We start from the raw sequence: 15,803 nt of genomic DNA on the forward strand, positions 1-15,803 counted from the left end.
AAAAACACGTCGCCAACATGAATGAGAGTTTTATAAAAGCTTCAGGAACTTGCAGTCCGATCACAACTATTAAAGGTCCAACTGTCTTACAAACTGGACCTTGAAAGCGTCTCTGTGGAGCTCGTGGGTTGTGCTGGAGGCTACATGTTAGCGGACTCCATCTCTTAACTAACATTAGCTAGAGGCGCTGAGGCGCGAGAACGTGTAGAGGTCACATCCTTTGGACCGTAGCGGGAAAATCTGACCCGACTCCTTCACAAGGACATCTTGTAGACAGAGAAAGACGGGACGTCTCAGTTTTTACAATCCGCTCACATATGGCGAATAAAAAGACATGTTAACTGTAACCGTCTCCAGACACAACGTCACAGTTAAATTTGCACAATTTTTCAGCCACATATTGTTGAAACAGAGCAGCTCATACTGCTGGAACAAGAATAATAAGTTAGTGGAGTTGCCGGTTTGTCTGTTGACCCAACTTTTCTCCCAAATGTTAAAAACTGTCTCATTTATGATTTATTCCTGAGAGGGGAGAGGATATCCTCGTTGTCTCTCTCTTGGCTGCTTGTCATTACCTGCCTGGCACTAGCACCTTGAGTTTAGTTTAGTTTAGTTTATTCTTGAATGCAGCTGCTGACAAAACATCTGTAAACAGCTGAGCGAGTTTGTTTACATCTTCTCTCCACTCCCCTGCTGGTGCTCAGCCTGCCAGTCCAACATGGATACAGTATAGTGAAGTATTTCTGTTTCATCCTAAAATTCACTTTGATGATGAGCTGGTTAAATGTGATTTCAGCTGTATTATAAATTATCATCATTTACTGCAAACAAAACCCAAAACAATGGATCCACAATGTAAACACTACACGCAGAGATGATATTTTAAACAAACACGTCGGTTTATAAAACATCCGCCTCTCATTATGAACAGACTACAGTATGAAACACATTTGTTGTCTTCCTCCTCCTTCCTCTCTCTCTCTCTCTCTCTCTCTCTCTCTCTCTCTCTCTCTCTCTCTCTCTCTCTCTCTCCAGTTATGTACTTTCCTCTCTCTCTTTCCAATATTGACATGTGTTGACCTTTCTGAACCTTCGTTTCCCTCAACTCCTCCTCTCCCCCCTGACTCCCCCCTCAGCTCTCCGTCCAATCCCCCTCCTCCGTCCTCTCTTTCCTTTATTGACATGTTGACCCGTCTGCACCTCCCTCTTCCTCTTCCTCTTCCTCTTCCTTCCCGTCTCTTCCTCATCTCCTCCCTCTCTCGATGTGTCGGCATCTCAGATCGCTCTTCCTCCCTCCCTGGAGCCGCCTCCTCCTCCTCCTCCTCCTCCTCCCCCCCCCCCCTCCTCCTCCTCCTGGCTATTGATTGGTTCATTTGATAGTTCTATCACCAATCAGCATGAAGTTGACCTTTTGGACTTGGCAATGATAGCAAGACGTTGAGGGTGTGTTTGTGTCTGTGTGGAAGTCGATTTGTGTGTGTTTGTCCTTATATGGATGTGTGTGTGTGTGTGTGTGTGTGTGTGTGTGTGTGTGTGTGTGTGTGTGTGTGTGTGTGTGTGTGTGTGTGTGTGTGTGTGTGTGTGTGTGTGTGTGTGTGTGTGTGTGTGTGGATGTGTGTGTGTGTGTTGACCTTTGCAGGCAGAATGTCAGCCCGGCTCTTGATGCAGCTTGTCACTGCATTAGTCGGACAGGAAGCAGTTCAGCTCTCAAACAGGAAGTTCAAACTCTCCCTGTGACTGACAGCCGGAGGCGTCATGTGACCTGATTTGCAAACCGTCAGACCCTCAGTCTGTCACTTCCTGTCCATCACGCCAGAACCACCGACACCAACGGTTCTGGTTCTTAAGTTGAACATTCGAGTGATTATAGAGAATTGCTGAGTTTCTCTCTCAGGTAGGAAGTCATGTGCAGACTGTCCGCCTGAATCAGGACTTTACCGAGAGGTTCAACATCACATTTTTTTAAAGATTTTATTTGCGTTTGTGCAGGAAACTTAAGTAATTAGTAGTTGTACAAATTACCGTGTCTCAGGAGGCGTTACAATCTGTACAGTCAACCTGGTATCACACTGAGAACGTGTAATAGAGCCGCCCTCCACCGTATCAAATTAGAAATATGATTTCTGCAGATTTTGTGCCGGTTATATTTATTTTTCAACCTGCTTGAGATAGTTTTTGGTTATTTTAATCTCTCAGGTTTGTTTATTTCAAAAACAATTTTTATCTTAAATGAAGAACGTCATCACTTAATAAGTGAAGAAACAGATTTCACGTCTGCTTACACTTTCAAAATAAAGGCACCAGAGCTACTTGGTTTAGGACATTATCATGGTTTCACTACTTTCTCAAAACCGTCTCCGTTGGCTTTTGGCTTCGCACAGGACTTGAATCCTGAAGTCCATGAATGATCCACCTGACCGGTCCCGACCTCGTCCTGATGAAGACTTTTTGACTCCTAATACTTCGTCTGTCAGCAGGACGTGAATCTCTGTGGCTGATCTTCTGCGACTGATGGAGCAGTAACAGAGGCCTCATGGAGCAGTTTTGTGGAGAGAAGACAGGTTTAGGTTAAGAAAAGTAAAATGTTTTTGCATGTTAAAACATTATTAAATCTGAATTGTTGAGAGATTTACCTGAACTTCCTGTAATGTGACTCTTCCTTGAATGAGCAGAGTCATTTATCAGACCTTATTGTCACCTGGCAGAAGTCCAGCAGAGCCCGGCTGGTTTTAAAAAAAACAACAAGCAGCTGATGAAAATAAAACCAGGCAAATATTGTGTTTACAGGAGCTGAGGGAGGCGTTTATTGTCCCGGTGCAGCTGACGATCTGCTGCTCCAGTTGTTGTTAATGTGTGAACTGGGAGCAAACTGGGAACCAAATGAGCGAACTGTGCCTTTAAAACCCAGAGGGTCCCGCTGTAAAGAGCCATATGGTGGATTCAAGAACACACGGCGACTCACGCTCACTGGTTCAGACTGTTTACATCTCTGAGCTTTACGTCGCCTTTCTGTTTCTGAAGTCTTAAAAATCATTTTAAAAAGCAGATTCAGGATGTTTATCATCACAGAGAGAGACTTTATAATATTTATGTCCAAAGTGTCCGAACGTCTGAGCGTCAGAGGAGCACCTGAAGGCAACATCCACTGTTTTATACGAAGTGATGGAGATAAAATAAAGAAAGAAGAATCAAAAAGTAAACTGGAGAATTATTTAAGAATCGGAGGCAGGAGGAGTGAACAGCTGTTTATTTCCCACAATTCCTTGCAGTTCTCCTCCATCTTTCTTTCCTCCATCCTTCCTGTTCTGTTGCTCTTTATTCTCATATTTCTCAGTAGTTTCCCTCCTCTCTCTCCATCCGTCTGCATCATTCTCTCATTTCTCTTCTTTTGTCTCTCCATCTTTTCTCTCCCACTCCAGTTTCTGTCTTTGTTTCTCAATATGTTTCTTTATTTTCTGTACATCGCTCCCCGTCAGCTCTTCAACCCTTATGGCCAGAATCATGTGGACCCTCCTCGGCCGGGAGTCTTAAATCACCTGGTCGGACCGTGTCCAGTTAATCTTAAATCAAATACAATCAGTTTTATTTATATAGCCCGAAATCACGGACGGAGATGGTCCGACTTCCCGTGAGAAATAGTTGTATTTTTTGTCGCCATGAAAACAGCTGGACACGTCCACAGAGTTCCCTAAAAACACCCAGATTTGATGACACAGAAATACCTGCAGGTGTCCTTAAAAATATCCAGAGGTGTGACTCCAGCTGTGGCCGGCTGTGTGGCAGTGGCAGTTGTTCCAACATTTGTAAGCGTGACACCACTGGATATTTTTAAGGAGACATCGGGACATTTTCCAGTCGTGTTTGTGTCGACAGAAACGAGTGTTTTAAGACAGAACATGATCTCTTCCTCACCCTGACTGAGTGGTTATTGTGCATAAATCTAACCAGACCATGAGCAGAACGTTGTCACGACATAAAACTGAAAATTAAACGCAAAGAAACATAAAGTTTTAATGTATCTGTGCAGCAGAAACGTACATTCCCAATAGAGGAAACTCCAGCAACATGGACCTTCTTCTTCCTCTCTGTTGAATCATTTCTGCTGTTTTCCTTTTGTGTTTTAATTTTTCTCTGGTGCTCGTTGTTTCCCCTCTGCTCCTTCTCCCTGTGTCCTTTTTCTTCCTCCATTAATCGTCTTCTTCTTCTTCTTCTTCTCTCTTTCCTTTTTAATCACCCCCTCCTCTCTCTCTTTGTTTCTTGATTTCTTTATTTGTCACTTTCCCATATATCAGCCCCCCCATTTGCTGTCCTTTTTACAATTCATTTGTTTCTCTCTCACACACACACACACACACACACACACACACACACACACACACACACACACTCTGTTTTTCCATTTGTCATTAAGAGGCAGGCAGCTAGACAGTAACATTTAAACCGCCCGTTCTGAATGGTTAAAAGATGGCCTCATCTGTTGTGTGTGTTGTGTACTTGTGTGTGAGTGTGTGTGTGTGTGTGTGTGTGTGTGTGTGTGTGTGTGTGTGTGTGTGTGTGTGTGTGTGTGTGAGGGCGATCGATGCAGTAATCTGCAGGAGGTGGGAAGCAGAGAGGGAGCGAGCCATTCAGCAGCGCTCGCTAATCAATTGCAATTCTTTCTTTTACTGTCTGAACGGCCAGATTTAGACGTTTGTGTGTGTGTGTGTGTGTGTGTGTGTGTGTGTGTGTGTGTGTGTGTGGTTAATTCTTTCTTTTACTGTCTGTGACCTAACATTTAGATCTGTGTGTGCCTCTAAGTGTGTGTGTGCACATCTGTCTTCTGCTCTTTATGGATTTCTTTAAGTGTGTGTACTCAGTTGTGTGTGTGTGTGTGTGTGTGTGTGTGTGTGTGTGTGTGTGTGTTCCTGCATTAATTGTGTGTCCTGAGGGGGGCGCTGCAGGAAAAGTGATGGGGTGATTTACAGATTTACATTTCCTTCATAGCTCCTTCTAGTTTGATTAGCTTCTGCTTAGAAATCCCTAAAAAAGACACTTGTTCGTGTGCAGAACTTGCCTTAGAAACTTCATGTTTTTAAGTTTTCTTCAGTGTCACAGTGATCCAGTGACAGTTGTCTGTACGTCCACAGGTTCACTGCTAACAGGAAGTGCTAACAGCTAATTCGGCAAAGTGTAAATGGAGTTTTGAGTTTATTTATGGGGGGTTTTTTTGGTCGTTTTTTACGTTTTAAAATCTCCAGCTACTTCAGTTCTTCAAACTTCACCTGACTTTTCATCAGCATGGAGGGAGGAGGTGATGATAAATAATACATAATAAAAAAAACCTAAAACCTGTGCAGAAATAACACTGAAACGATCTTAATACATTATTGATTAATCTACTGTTCTTTGACTTGATATCTGTTGAGTTCGACTGTCGACTGGACAGGAACAAGCCTCCTGACGACGTGACCTGCAGATTAATTTAGGAAATAAAACTATGTGTTAGTTTCAGCCCTAAATAAATCCAATCGTTAATCATCCGTTAATTATGCCCTTAAAAATGCATTAATGACATCACTGCCGGTGGTGAGATGAACGGTTTCTGTGGGGTTGTTGTTGTTTGAGGCTTCAGCTCGGCTGCAGAGCGTCAGTGTGGCTTCACACAGTTATATTCTGCTTAATAGAACAAAACATTTCATTATGACACAGGACTGAGAGACAGGAAGCACACACACACACACACACTGATACACACTGACACACCTCCACCTCAGTGCCACACAGACACACAACACATCAATACAATCCGTCCACACACAGAATAAAATAAATAAATGTACAATCAAAATTGCAATTACCTGCAGAATTTGTGAAGGGTAAACAAATCTGTGCCTCGCTCACCCCCCCTCCCCCCTTCCTCTCGCTCGCCCCGCGCACACACACACACACACACACACACACACACAGCGACGCAGAGAGCGGCGCTAGCGTTCTAGTTAGCATGCTGAAATGAATACAGTTAGATCCAAAGCAATTTCCTTTTATTTATCTTAGCAGCCGCGCATAAATAAAGGCAAGGGCATCCAGGCAATTAGCATAATTACTATGAGGCGGTCAGACCCTCTGTGATTTCATAAAGACACACACACACACACACACACACACACACACACACACAAAGAGGCTGCCGCCACAGGGTGAGTGTGTGTGTGTGTTTTAGAGAGAGCAGAAGAGATAGAGACAATGACTCTGTGAGTGTGTGTGAGCGTGTGTGTGTGTGTGTGTGTGTGTGTGTGTGTGTGTGTGTGTGTGTGTGTTGGTGCATGACTTTTGCCGTGTCCATTTGTTCCACCTTGTGTGTTCTGTTTGTTTGTATTGTTTCCTCATTTTCTGTGTGTGTGTGTGTGTGTGTGTGTGTGTGTGTGTGTGTCGTCCTTGGTCTGTCTAACACACACACACACACACTCACACACACACACGGTGATACATACTAACATTTGGTCACATGGTTGCACATTACTGCACACACACACACACACACACACACACACACACACACACACACACACATCTACAGTCCCAGTGTGTCTGTGTGTTATTAATATGCAAATACAAGTGAAAAACAACAGAGGGCATGAAAAACAATATCCAGCCCGCAGACTGAGGTCACGTGTTACTGGATCTGCTGGTCTCAGGACTTCTGCTGGTTCTGCTGGTTCTCCTGTGTGTAATATCAGGTTGGGTTTGGTCTCAGAATATAAATACAGAAGAGTTTTGACACCAACACATCAGTGTCATGGTTTTGTTTGTTTGGTTTTCGGATCAGGCTCAGATCGAGCTCTGATCCGAGGTCAGGCCAGGTCCAGAATCTTAGTCCAGTGCAGCACCGGTGTTGTGAACGATGTCGGTACGTCTGAGCAGACCTGGTGCTGGATTGCTGATTAATCTGAGCTCGGATCACGTTGAGTTTCAGCCTCGGGGTCCGCCTTGAATCAGGCTTGAGCTCGGCGCGGGGCGGACCCAGATCTGTCTGTGATCAGGTTCGGACGAGGCTCGGACAGGGCAGAACTCAGAAACTCAAAAAGGTGCCAGGAAAAGTACAATGGAGCAGTGAACACCTGCTGCTCATGATCTGCCCCGACCTGATTGAAACTGAAGTCCTGTAAAATTAAATATAACGACCTCGTTTTGGTGTCGTGGACCTGGAACACCTCCGTAAATTCTGTCCTCCGCTGTCGTCTGGATCGCAGCGTTAGCTTGGATCTTGTTTGGACTGGGCTGGGTCCAGAATGTCGGGCCGGTGCAGTTGAAGTATTCTGTTTATCTGACATCAACGTGTTGGAAACACAGGACTCTGACCCAGAAGGTTGGGTTTTGTGTCGTGTTGTGACATCACACAACCACCACCGGTCTGTTGCAGCGATGAAACAATAATTATGATGCAGGGACGGCACCAACACGGCGATATCAGACTGTTTATCATGTCATCAGAGAGCGTCTCTTCTTGCAGTCAGCTCCAACATACGTACAACTTCCCTTCACGTTCTCACAGTCTGAACCTGCTTCTGTATCTTTAATTTAAAAGGTTTTCCACTTTTGTTTCGGTGCTGTTGCTCCTGCAGAAAATGTCAGTAACCGTAGACGAGAATGTTGCGTTTCCGAGTGTTACACCGACCTTTGTGCATCTTCCAACCTTTCACTGACCTTTCCGGACCCGGCCGACCTTGTACATAATTCCTGGTGTAAACTGAAAGAGTCAGAAGAGACGAGCATGCAGCAGAAACAGTGTTTGGCCCGAGCTGCTGCTCTAATAATCTGAGGCCTGTTTAACCTCTGGGAGGCAACCTGGGATTTAACGAAGCAGTCAGCAAGGTTATGTTTGTTTACAGCTACATCTGTGTGTCTGTGTGTGTGTGTTTGTGTGTGTGTGTGTGTGTGTGTGTGTGTGTGTGTGTGTGTGTTAACATCAGCGTCATATCAGCATAATTTACACACACACACACAAACACTCGCTTCCACCTTTCAACTCGCTTTCCAATTCTAATTAATCCGTTTTAATCCCTCTGAAATGGGCAGATTTGCTTTCCTTCACCTGGAGCTGCTCGATGCTAAAACCTGGACCTCAATCAGACGAGATGATAAAACTGTAAAAAAGAAATGGCAGATTGTGATTATCTCCACATCTCAGCCTTTTCCACTGTTGTGTTGTGTTACTTTGACGGGCCAGGAAGTAATCCATGACCTGCAGAGGCTTACTGGGTGTTTGTCACCAGCCTCCATCGGGGAAAATCTGGAACAAATACCAGAAAATAGAAGGTTTATTAGACATCATGAGGTTTTTACATGAATCCTTCAAACATCATCTTCACACAGATGCTTTCTTCTTTGGCTGAAACATGAAGCGACACGTCCTCAAACCTACACAACTGGAACAAAACAACCATACGTGCCCGTCGGCAGGTGAACCAGACCTTCAGCTGGTTAAAGATGTGAAACAGTGACGGGCTGATTGTGGTTTAGACACCAAAGCTACGTGGTTAGCTTTAGGAAACGTTCATGGTTTGGTGTTGAAATGAGGATATTACGTTTGTAACTTAAAGTGGAAACAGACAACCAACCATTAGCCTCTCCAAGTGGTGTCATTGTTGGCTTAATATCGGAGCTGAATGGAGCCATTTTATGTGTTGGGGGGTAGCTGAGGTAGCTGGAGAAAAAACAACCAATAAAAAAACAAAACCTCCATTAAAACTTTGCTGAATCAGCTGTTAGCACTTCCTGTTAGCAGTGAACCTGTGGATGTACAGACAACTCTCACTGGATCACTGTGATACTGTGAAAACTTAAAAACATGATTTTTCTAAGGCAAGTTCTGCACATGTGAGGAGAGTGTTCTTGAGGAATTGTAAGCAGATTCATGGAGTCATCGTCTCCTCCCTCCATGCTGATACAAAGTCAGATATAAAGCTGATATGAAGTCTCGTAGTCCATGAAACATTTCTGGAGCTTCACAGTAAAACAGCTGCAGCGTTCTGCTGAACACCTGAAGCAGCTGGAGACCTCGATGCTAACAGTTTTAGCTCAGTGAAGATTTCACCTTAAAAAAGTGTGTAAATAACATCTGTTCTGATCCGTTCGGGATCCTCAGCTTCTTCTAAAACACAGTTTTGCCGTGAAGCTGCAGAAATGTTCTGTGGACAACGAGACGTCCCCACAGGTGTTCACACCTGGACTCCAGTTAATCCTGTTTACACACACAGTCTCCTGGATTACAACACGCTCAAAGGGTTTAAATGTCATCTGAGGATAACTGACTTGTTAGAGGACAAACACATTTCACGTGGAGGGCGACGACATGAAACACAGCGGTCTGGACCCGAAACACAGATACGGACCTGTGTGCACATAACAAACAAAACACTGAGCAGACACACACACACACACACACACACACACACACACACAGACAGGATGAGTCAGGGTGTGTGTTAATGAGGAGCCCAGCATGGACGGACATTGATGAGGCTCGTTGACGATTAACATCTCATTAGCATCTCGTTAGCTGTGAGGGCAGACGTAACGGACACAGGCAGAGGAGCGCACACACACACACACACACACACACACACACACACACACAGTATCATCAATATATCATCTTTTTCTATCAAAAGTAAATAAGTAATAATTAAAGGAGATGTTTCATCTTTGTTTTTCTTTCTCTTCGTGTTTCTGTCAGTCGTCCATTTTATGTCTCCGTCTCAGACAATTAATATTAATAGGAGAGATACAGTCATACATATATATTCAGAGTCTATTCAGAGTGGATGTAACACACACACACACACACACACACACACACACGCACACACACACACACCTGGCGTATCCGCAGCAACAGTAGGGAACCATATGTAATTAACCTGTCTGACCTCAGGAGTATTAATGCCTGTGTGTGTTTGAATCAGTGTATTGTGCTCATGGAGTCGAGTGTTCAGCCATGATCTTCACATAATGACAGCATTAGACACACTCACATCTGTGTGTGTGCGCCTGTGTGTCATTGTTGTGTGTGTGTGTGTGTGATTCACTGCTGAAGTCGAGTGTTACGCCGTGATCTTCACATAAATACACCATTAGACACACCTAGATGTCTGAGTGTGTGTGTGTGTGTGTGTGTGTGTGTGTGTGTGTGTGTGTGTGCAGACAGTCTTACCTTTATCTGATGTGATAAGACGCAGGCCTCCTGTGTAGTACTGCAGTACTACTGCACTGTCAGAGGAAACATAACTACCAGTACTGCAGTCGCAAATCTATTCGGCCATTTTATTTGAGCTTCTCTTTTCGAAGAGGAGGGTCCATGTGCGCTGCTTGTGATGCTTAATGTGCGTATGAAGCAGAAATACTTTGTAGCAGCAGTTGTTGAGTGATGCAGAAAGAGGGCGCGAGGAAATATAAACATCTCCCTTCCCAAAAAAAACAAAATGTAATGTATAATTACATAATATTGTGAGCCGAATTAACAAGAGGGCCCAAATAATTAAGATGTTTTCATAGACAGTGTTTCATAGAGTCTATAAAGTTCCTCCTATCTCAACAACTCACTAAAGTGAGCGATTTTATAAGGGAGTCTGGGGAATTTCTCTCTCTTGTCATGTATTTGTCTCCCTCTCTTTATGTCCTTGCTGCAGAACGCTGGCGTTCAAGTTTTCCATCTGCTGTGAAGCAAAATATTAACTATTAAACATAAGTTCCTCTCATCGTTCAGATGATTGTTTTTCAGGTTTTATCGTCTTGTACTTTGAACCTTTAGTTTGTGTGAAGTGAGTTAGAAGCTGACGTCTGTCCTCTGTGTTTCTGTCTGTCTTCAGTCTCTGGACGGGTTCGTATTTGCACTAAACAAGGAGGGACGCTTCCTCTACATCTCTGAGACCGTCTCCATCTACCTGGGCCTGTCACAGGTAAGTCCCACACCTGTCCGTCCGTCTGTCCGTCTGTCATGTCTCAGTTTTATGTTTCCTTCTTGCTTCTTGCAGATTCTCCGTCTGTCTTCTCTCTCTCTCTCCTCTGTCTCGCTCTCTCATCATTACCAAAGACAATTCCCAACAAATTAAGGCTCATTTCAAATCTCATCAGCACGTCGGACGGTTGTTGATTTGTGCAGTGAGCGACGACGCATATTTTATTTCTGTGTGTGTGTGTGTGTGTGTGTGTGTGTGTGTGTGTGTCGGGGACACTTCATTGTACTTTGTCAGCTTGGTAACGAGTTTTGCGTCTCAATTGGTTCACTCTCCACCAGTTTCCTGTTAATAGAGACAGGCGTCCATCCTGAAGGTCGACACATCGACCTTGGAGGCGCTAATAAGTCGGTATTGACAAGCTGTGTGTGTGTGTGTGTGTGTGTGTGTGTGTGTCTGTGTGTGTGATTCAAACCGCCACATTGTGTTGTTCATCTCACAGCTTCTGTCAGCTTGTGTGCAAACTGCCAGCATTAGGAGAGAGACACGCTCCGGCTGAGACAGATTTGATTTAATATGTTTTAGTTTCATGTTGAAGAAAAGTGTGTGTACGTACTTTTCTAACTGGTTTCAGACGCCGCGTTGTCGTCGTTGAAAAGGTTTTCTGTTTTTTTTTTTAAAAAAGCTGCTGTTAATCAGTTAAGTGGCACATGTTTGGAGATTCCCACAGTGTTTGAATGCACCGCGGTACAGCAGTGGAGGTGTCAGCATGCCAGACACCATCTGTCTGCAGACTGCTGCACACTGTCTGTAGCCGCTGATGCGTAGCGTCGAGCCCGGCCGCTGCACTCTGACACCAGGTTGTGCTTCTTGTAAATCTGCAGCAATCTGCAACTTTTTTCACACTTCTCGCCGAAGATGACAGGATGTGACAGAGGAAAGTTTCTGTTGACGTGTGTGTAAACTGACCACTGATCAGCTGTCACACTGGAGTCTGTGCTTCACATCCTGTTTCCTGCCAGAAGTCAACAGTTTTTTTGTTTTAACTGGGACTCCAAGACGTCAACGCGACTCGGGACACATTTTTCTGTCCAAACCCGAGCTCGTCTGAACGTGACCTGACTTTAAAGCCTCGTCAAGACTCAACGAGACAAGCTGCAATGTGCGACCACTTTCAACTCGCACGGTTCGACCAGTTAGATTCTCACAGTTCAGCCGTTCAGTTCATTTAACAGGAACAAGAAGAACGAAGCCTCATAAAGTCCAAAAAACTTCAAAGCTTTTTGAAGATTGTCCTGTGAAGTCAACAACAGCAGCACTTCTTCTGACAGCAGACATGTTTCCTGGGTGTGTTTGTTTTCATCATCAAGTGTCTCCACCTTCTTCTGTGCAGTCTCCACCCCAGGATAGCCCCTGGAGCACAGCGAGCGCTCCCTCAGTGTCTCTATCAGTCGTTTGCCGCTGAACTCAGATGATGATCAACATGTTTGATTGATAGTTAAATGTTTTATAGTCAACAGAGAGATCAGGTTAATCCACAATATTATATTATATTCCGTGTTATAACGCCCGGTCGTCCTTCTGCGGTTGTAACATTACTCTGCACAGACAGTAACAGAGTAAAGAAACATATTACTTCCAAATAAAAGTAACTAGCAGCATGTAATACATTACATTTAAGAAGTAACTAGCCCAGCACTGGAGCTCATGTAGTAACAGACGTGTCTTGTTTCTGTTCACACTGTAAACATTCACTCCACAGTTTTCTGAAGAAGAAGAAGAAGAAGAAGCTCATATTTACCGTCTGCGCCTGAACATACATTATGTCTCCCTCTCTCCCCCTCTCTCTCCCCCCCTCTCTCCCCCTCGCTCGCCCTCTCTCCATTAGTTTAATGTGAACTCTTGTCTCTGTGAATTAGATATCGGACGCTCTCAGATATCGGAGCGAGGAGAAAAAAAGGGCCAATCAGTTTACCAAATTAAGGAGGAAGGCACATCACTCCTCCCTCCTCTCTCTCTCTCTCTCTCTCTCTCTCTCTGTCACTGTGTCTCTCTCTCTCCCCCCCCCCTCCCCTCCTGGATTAATTCCCCCACAGAGATTGATTGATGATTTCTATCAAATAATTGATTAATTGTCAAATTGGGTCCCCCTAAGCTTTTTCCGCCAGCTCGGCTGAGCTGGTTATCTTGTTCTCTCGGCTTTTATCAGCTGCTGAAGAAGTGGCACGCCGATTAAAAAAAAAAAAAAAGTGAAAGACAGAGCGAGAGAGAGAGAGAGGGAGAGAGATCGAGCTTGTCTTTGCCTTGTACGAGTCTCACCCTGTAATCCTACATGTGTACACAGAGTTCGTCAACCTCCATCCTCTTAATTGCTCTTCCTTCCTCCTCTTCTCCTTTAATCACTGCCCTTCCCTCTCTCCACTTTCTTTTTTTTAAAGAAGAAAATATATCGCTAATTATTTTTCAACTTTAATTAGATGGCGGCGTGCAGGAGAAATGGCTGGGTGGCGGCGAAGTGAGGGGGGGGGGGGGGGGGGGGGGGTCTTTTTTTTAAGCCTTTTGACAAATTGACGAGGTTATGAATTTTCTCGCTCGGTGGCCGGCGCTGAAACAATCTCCAGGCAGATTTATGTGTAAAGAGGATTTGCCGGTTTAGCTCGTTTCTTTGCCGTCTCGTCGGGGAGACGGCGGACGTGGACGGCCAATCAAACAGGCCGTTAATAGAGTCATTAACAAAGAGCGGAGCTGTAATTAAACACGGCCGCTGAGTAAAGTTAGAGTCCCTCCTCCTCCTCCTCCTCAGCTCCAACACACACTCCTCTTCTTCTTCTTCTTCCTCCTCTTTTTTTTTACTTTCTCTCGTTTTTTAATTTTAATTCTCGCAGTAAAAAGTTGACGAGCTGCAGTTTGTTATGGCGGCCTGTCAGCGAGGGCGGGAGGAAGTTTAATCACGACTTTATTAACAACTTTATCAGTTAGAAATACAAAAACATCCAGAACCAACAGTCACAATCACACACAAACACACACAAACACACAATCACACACAAACACACACAAACACACACAAACACACACAAACACACACAAGACGTGTTTCTGTTCAACGTCTGCACAAAAAGTTTGGGTGTTAAATGAACTGAAGCGGTTGTGATGAACTCTTCTGTAACTGTGGTGCATTGTGGGATTTCGTTGCTGCTGTCTGATGGTTAAATGAGGCCGACTATAGCAGAAGAATGGTGGATGCAGCTAGCTTAGCGTTAGCCTGCAGCGTCACCTCCAGACTCCTGTGTGATGAAGACGATCAGCTGACTGGTGCCAGAGGGAAGTCTGATTTTGATTTTCTTTGTCAGAGATCCTTTATTGGTTTGTTTGTGAGGAGGGTTCACTCTGGACAGATTTGAGAAACTGAACTGGAATCTTTATTTTTTAGTGGATATTATTTCAACTCGTCTTTTTAAAGAAGAGTTTGTCAGGACGTCAAACCAACAACAGTCTGTTGATCTTCACAAATCCAGATGTTGTAGTTTAATCATCATCCAGTCTGGGACCTGAAGGCTCGGGACGCCCCGGTTGTTCGTACTGTTTTTTACTCTCCCTCCTCTGCAGCTGTTGTTTATCTAATATTTCTCTTCTGGAAACAGCAAATATATTTACTGCAGCCAAACCTAAACTCTTGAGTCAGTCTTCATCCACCTTCATCTCTGTCGTATAGTCCGAGGACACAGAGGGACTTTCTTTTATTGAGTGGAGGTATACCGTCTACTTCAGAAGGTCGGCAGGTTTGTGAAGTTGTTGTTGGATGAGATCTGTCAGCTGTTTGTTTGTGGATGAGTTTCTCTGTGGAGGCCGACAGCAGGAGAATCTGTCAGTCTGTAACACCCTGTTGATCCAACAACACAGCACCGAGTGTGTGTGTGTGTGTGTGTGTGTGTGTGTGTGTGTGTGTGTGTGTGTGTGTGTGTGTGTCTGTGTGTTTGTGTGTCTGTGTGTCTGTGTGTTTGTGTGTCTGTGTGTTTGTGTGTGTGTGTGTTTGTGTGTGTCATGTACATATAAATGTTTTTGTGCGTTGGTTTGGGTGTCTGTTTATGAGACCAGGCAATGCTTGCAGCTGCCCTCTTAGTGATCTAATTGAGATGTGTGTGTGTATGTGTGTGTGTGTGTGTGTGTGTGTGTGTGTGCAGCAGATGGCTGTGTGTCCTCTGCCTGATGGTCCAGAGGAAAATAATAACTGCGTCGTCCCGGCCAGACCCAAATTAGTCTGCTGGATTCTCGCCCGTTACGCCCAAATATGGTCGGCAGCCAGCTCCACTTCATGCCAGGCCGGCATATGCAGCGGCATGGGAGAGCGCACACACACACACACACACACACACACTCACACACACACACACACACTGCATGCATGACCTGCAGGTAATGTGAAGAATTTGGCTGTAAACCGGCGTGGAGACGAGTCCTCGTTGTTTCTGAGAAGAAAAGTTTGAGTTTCTTTGAGTTGTGTTTTTAATCTTCTTCCATTTTTTCAGAATTTTGGAAAATACTCAAGTACTTGAGTGAATGTACTTAGTTACTCTCTGCCACTGTAATGAAAAACTGTTTCAGTCTTCAATCATCAAACAAACAACAACATTTTAAATGTGTTTTAAAGATTTATTTCTTCAATCGTATACAGACAAGTTGGAGTTATACCACACTGACACCAGCTGATGTGTGTGTGTGTGTGTGTTCAACACTGTGTGTGTGTGTGTGTGTGTGTGTGTGTGTGTGTGTGTGTGTGTTCAACACTGTGTGTGTGTGTGTGTGTGTGTGTGTGTGTGTGTGTGTGTGTGTGTGTTCAACACTGTGTGTGTGTGTGTGTGTGTGTGT

At 44.4% G+C, this 15,803-nt stretch overlaps 1 protein-coding gene across 4 annotated transcripts in view; it reads left to right on the forward strand.

Annotated features, from left to right (window-relative positions):
* The window catches only part of npas3 (neuronal PAS domain protein 3), a 255,037-nt gene that overhangs the window by 164,059 nt on the left and 75,175 nt on the right, over positions 1–15,803 (forward strand). For all 4 annotated transcript variants that reach the window (XM_084380744.1, XM_084380745.1, XM_084380747.1 and 1 more), the window contains one exon: positions 10,848–10,937. In XM_084380744.1, coding sequence (XP_084236870.1) covers positions 10,848–10,937 — 90 coding nt within the window. The remainder of the gene's footprint in view (positions 1–10,847; positions 10,938–15,803) is intronic.

Source organism: Pagrus pagrus (assembly GCF_965226575.1).
Source record: "Pagrus pagrus genome assembly, chromosome: 18".
NCBI classification, from domain to species: domain Eukaryota; kingdom Metazoa; phylum Chordata; class Actinopteri; order Spariformes; family Sparidae; genus Pagrus; species Pagrus pagrus.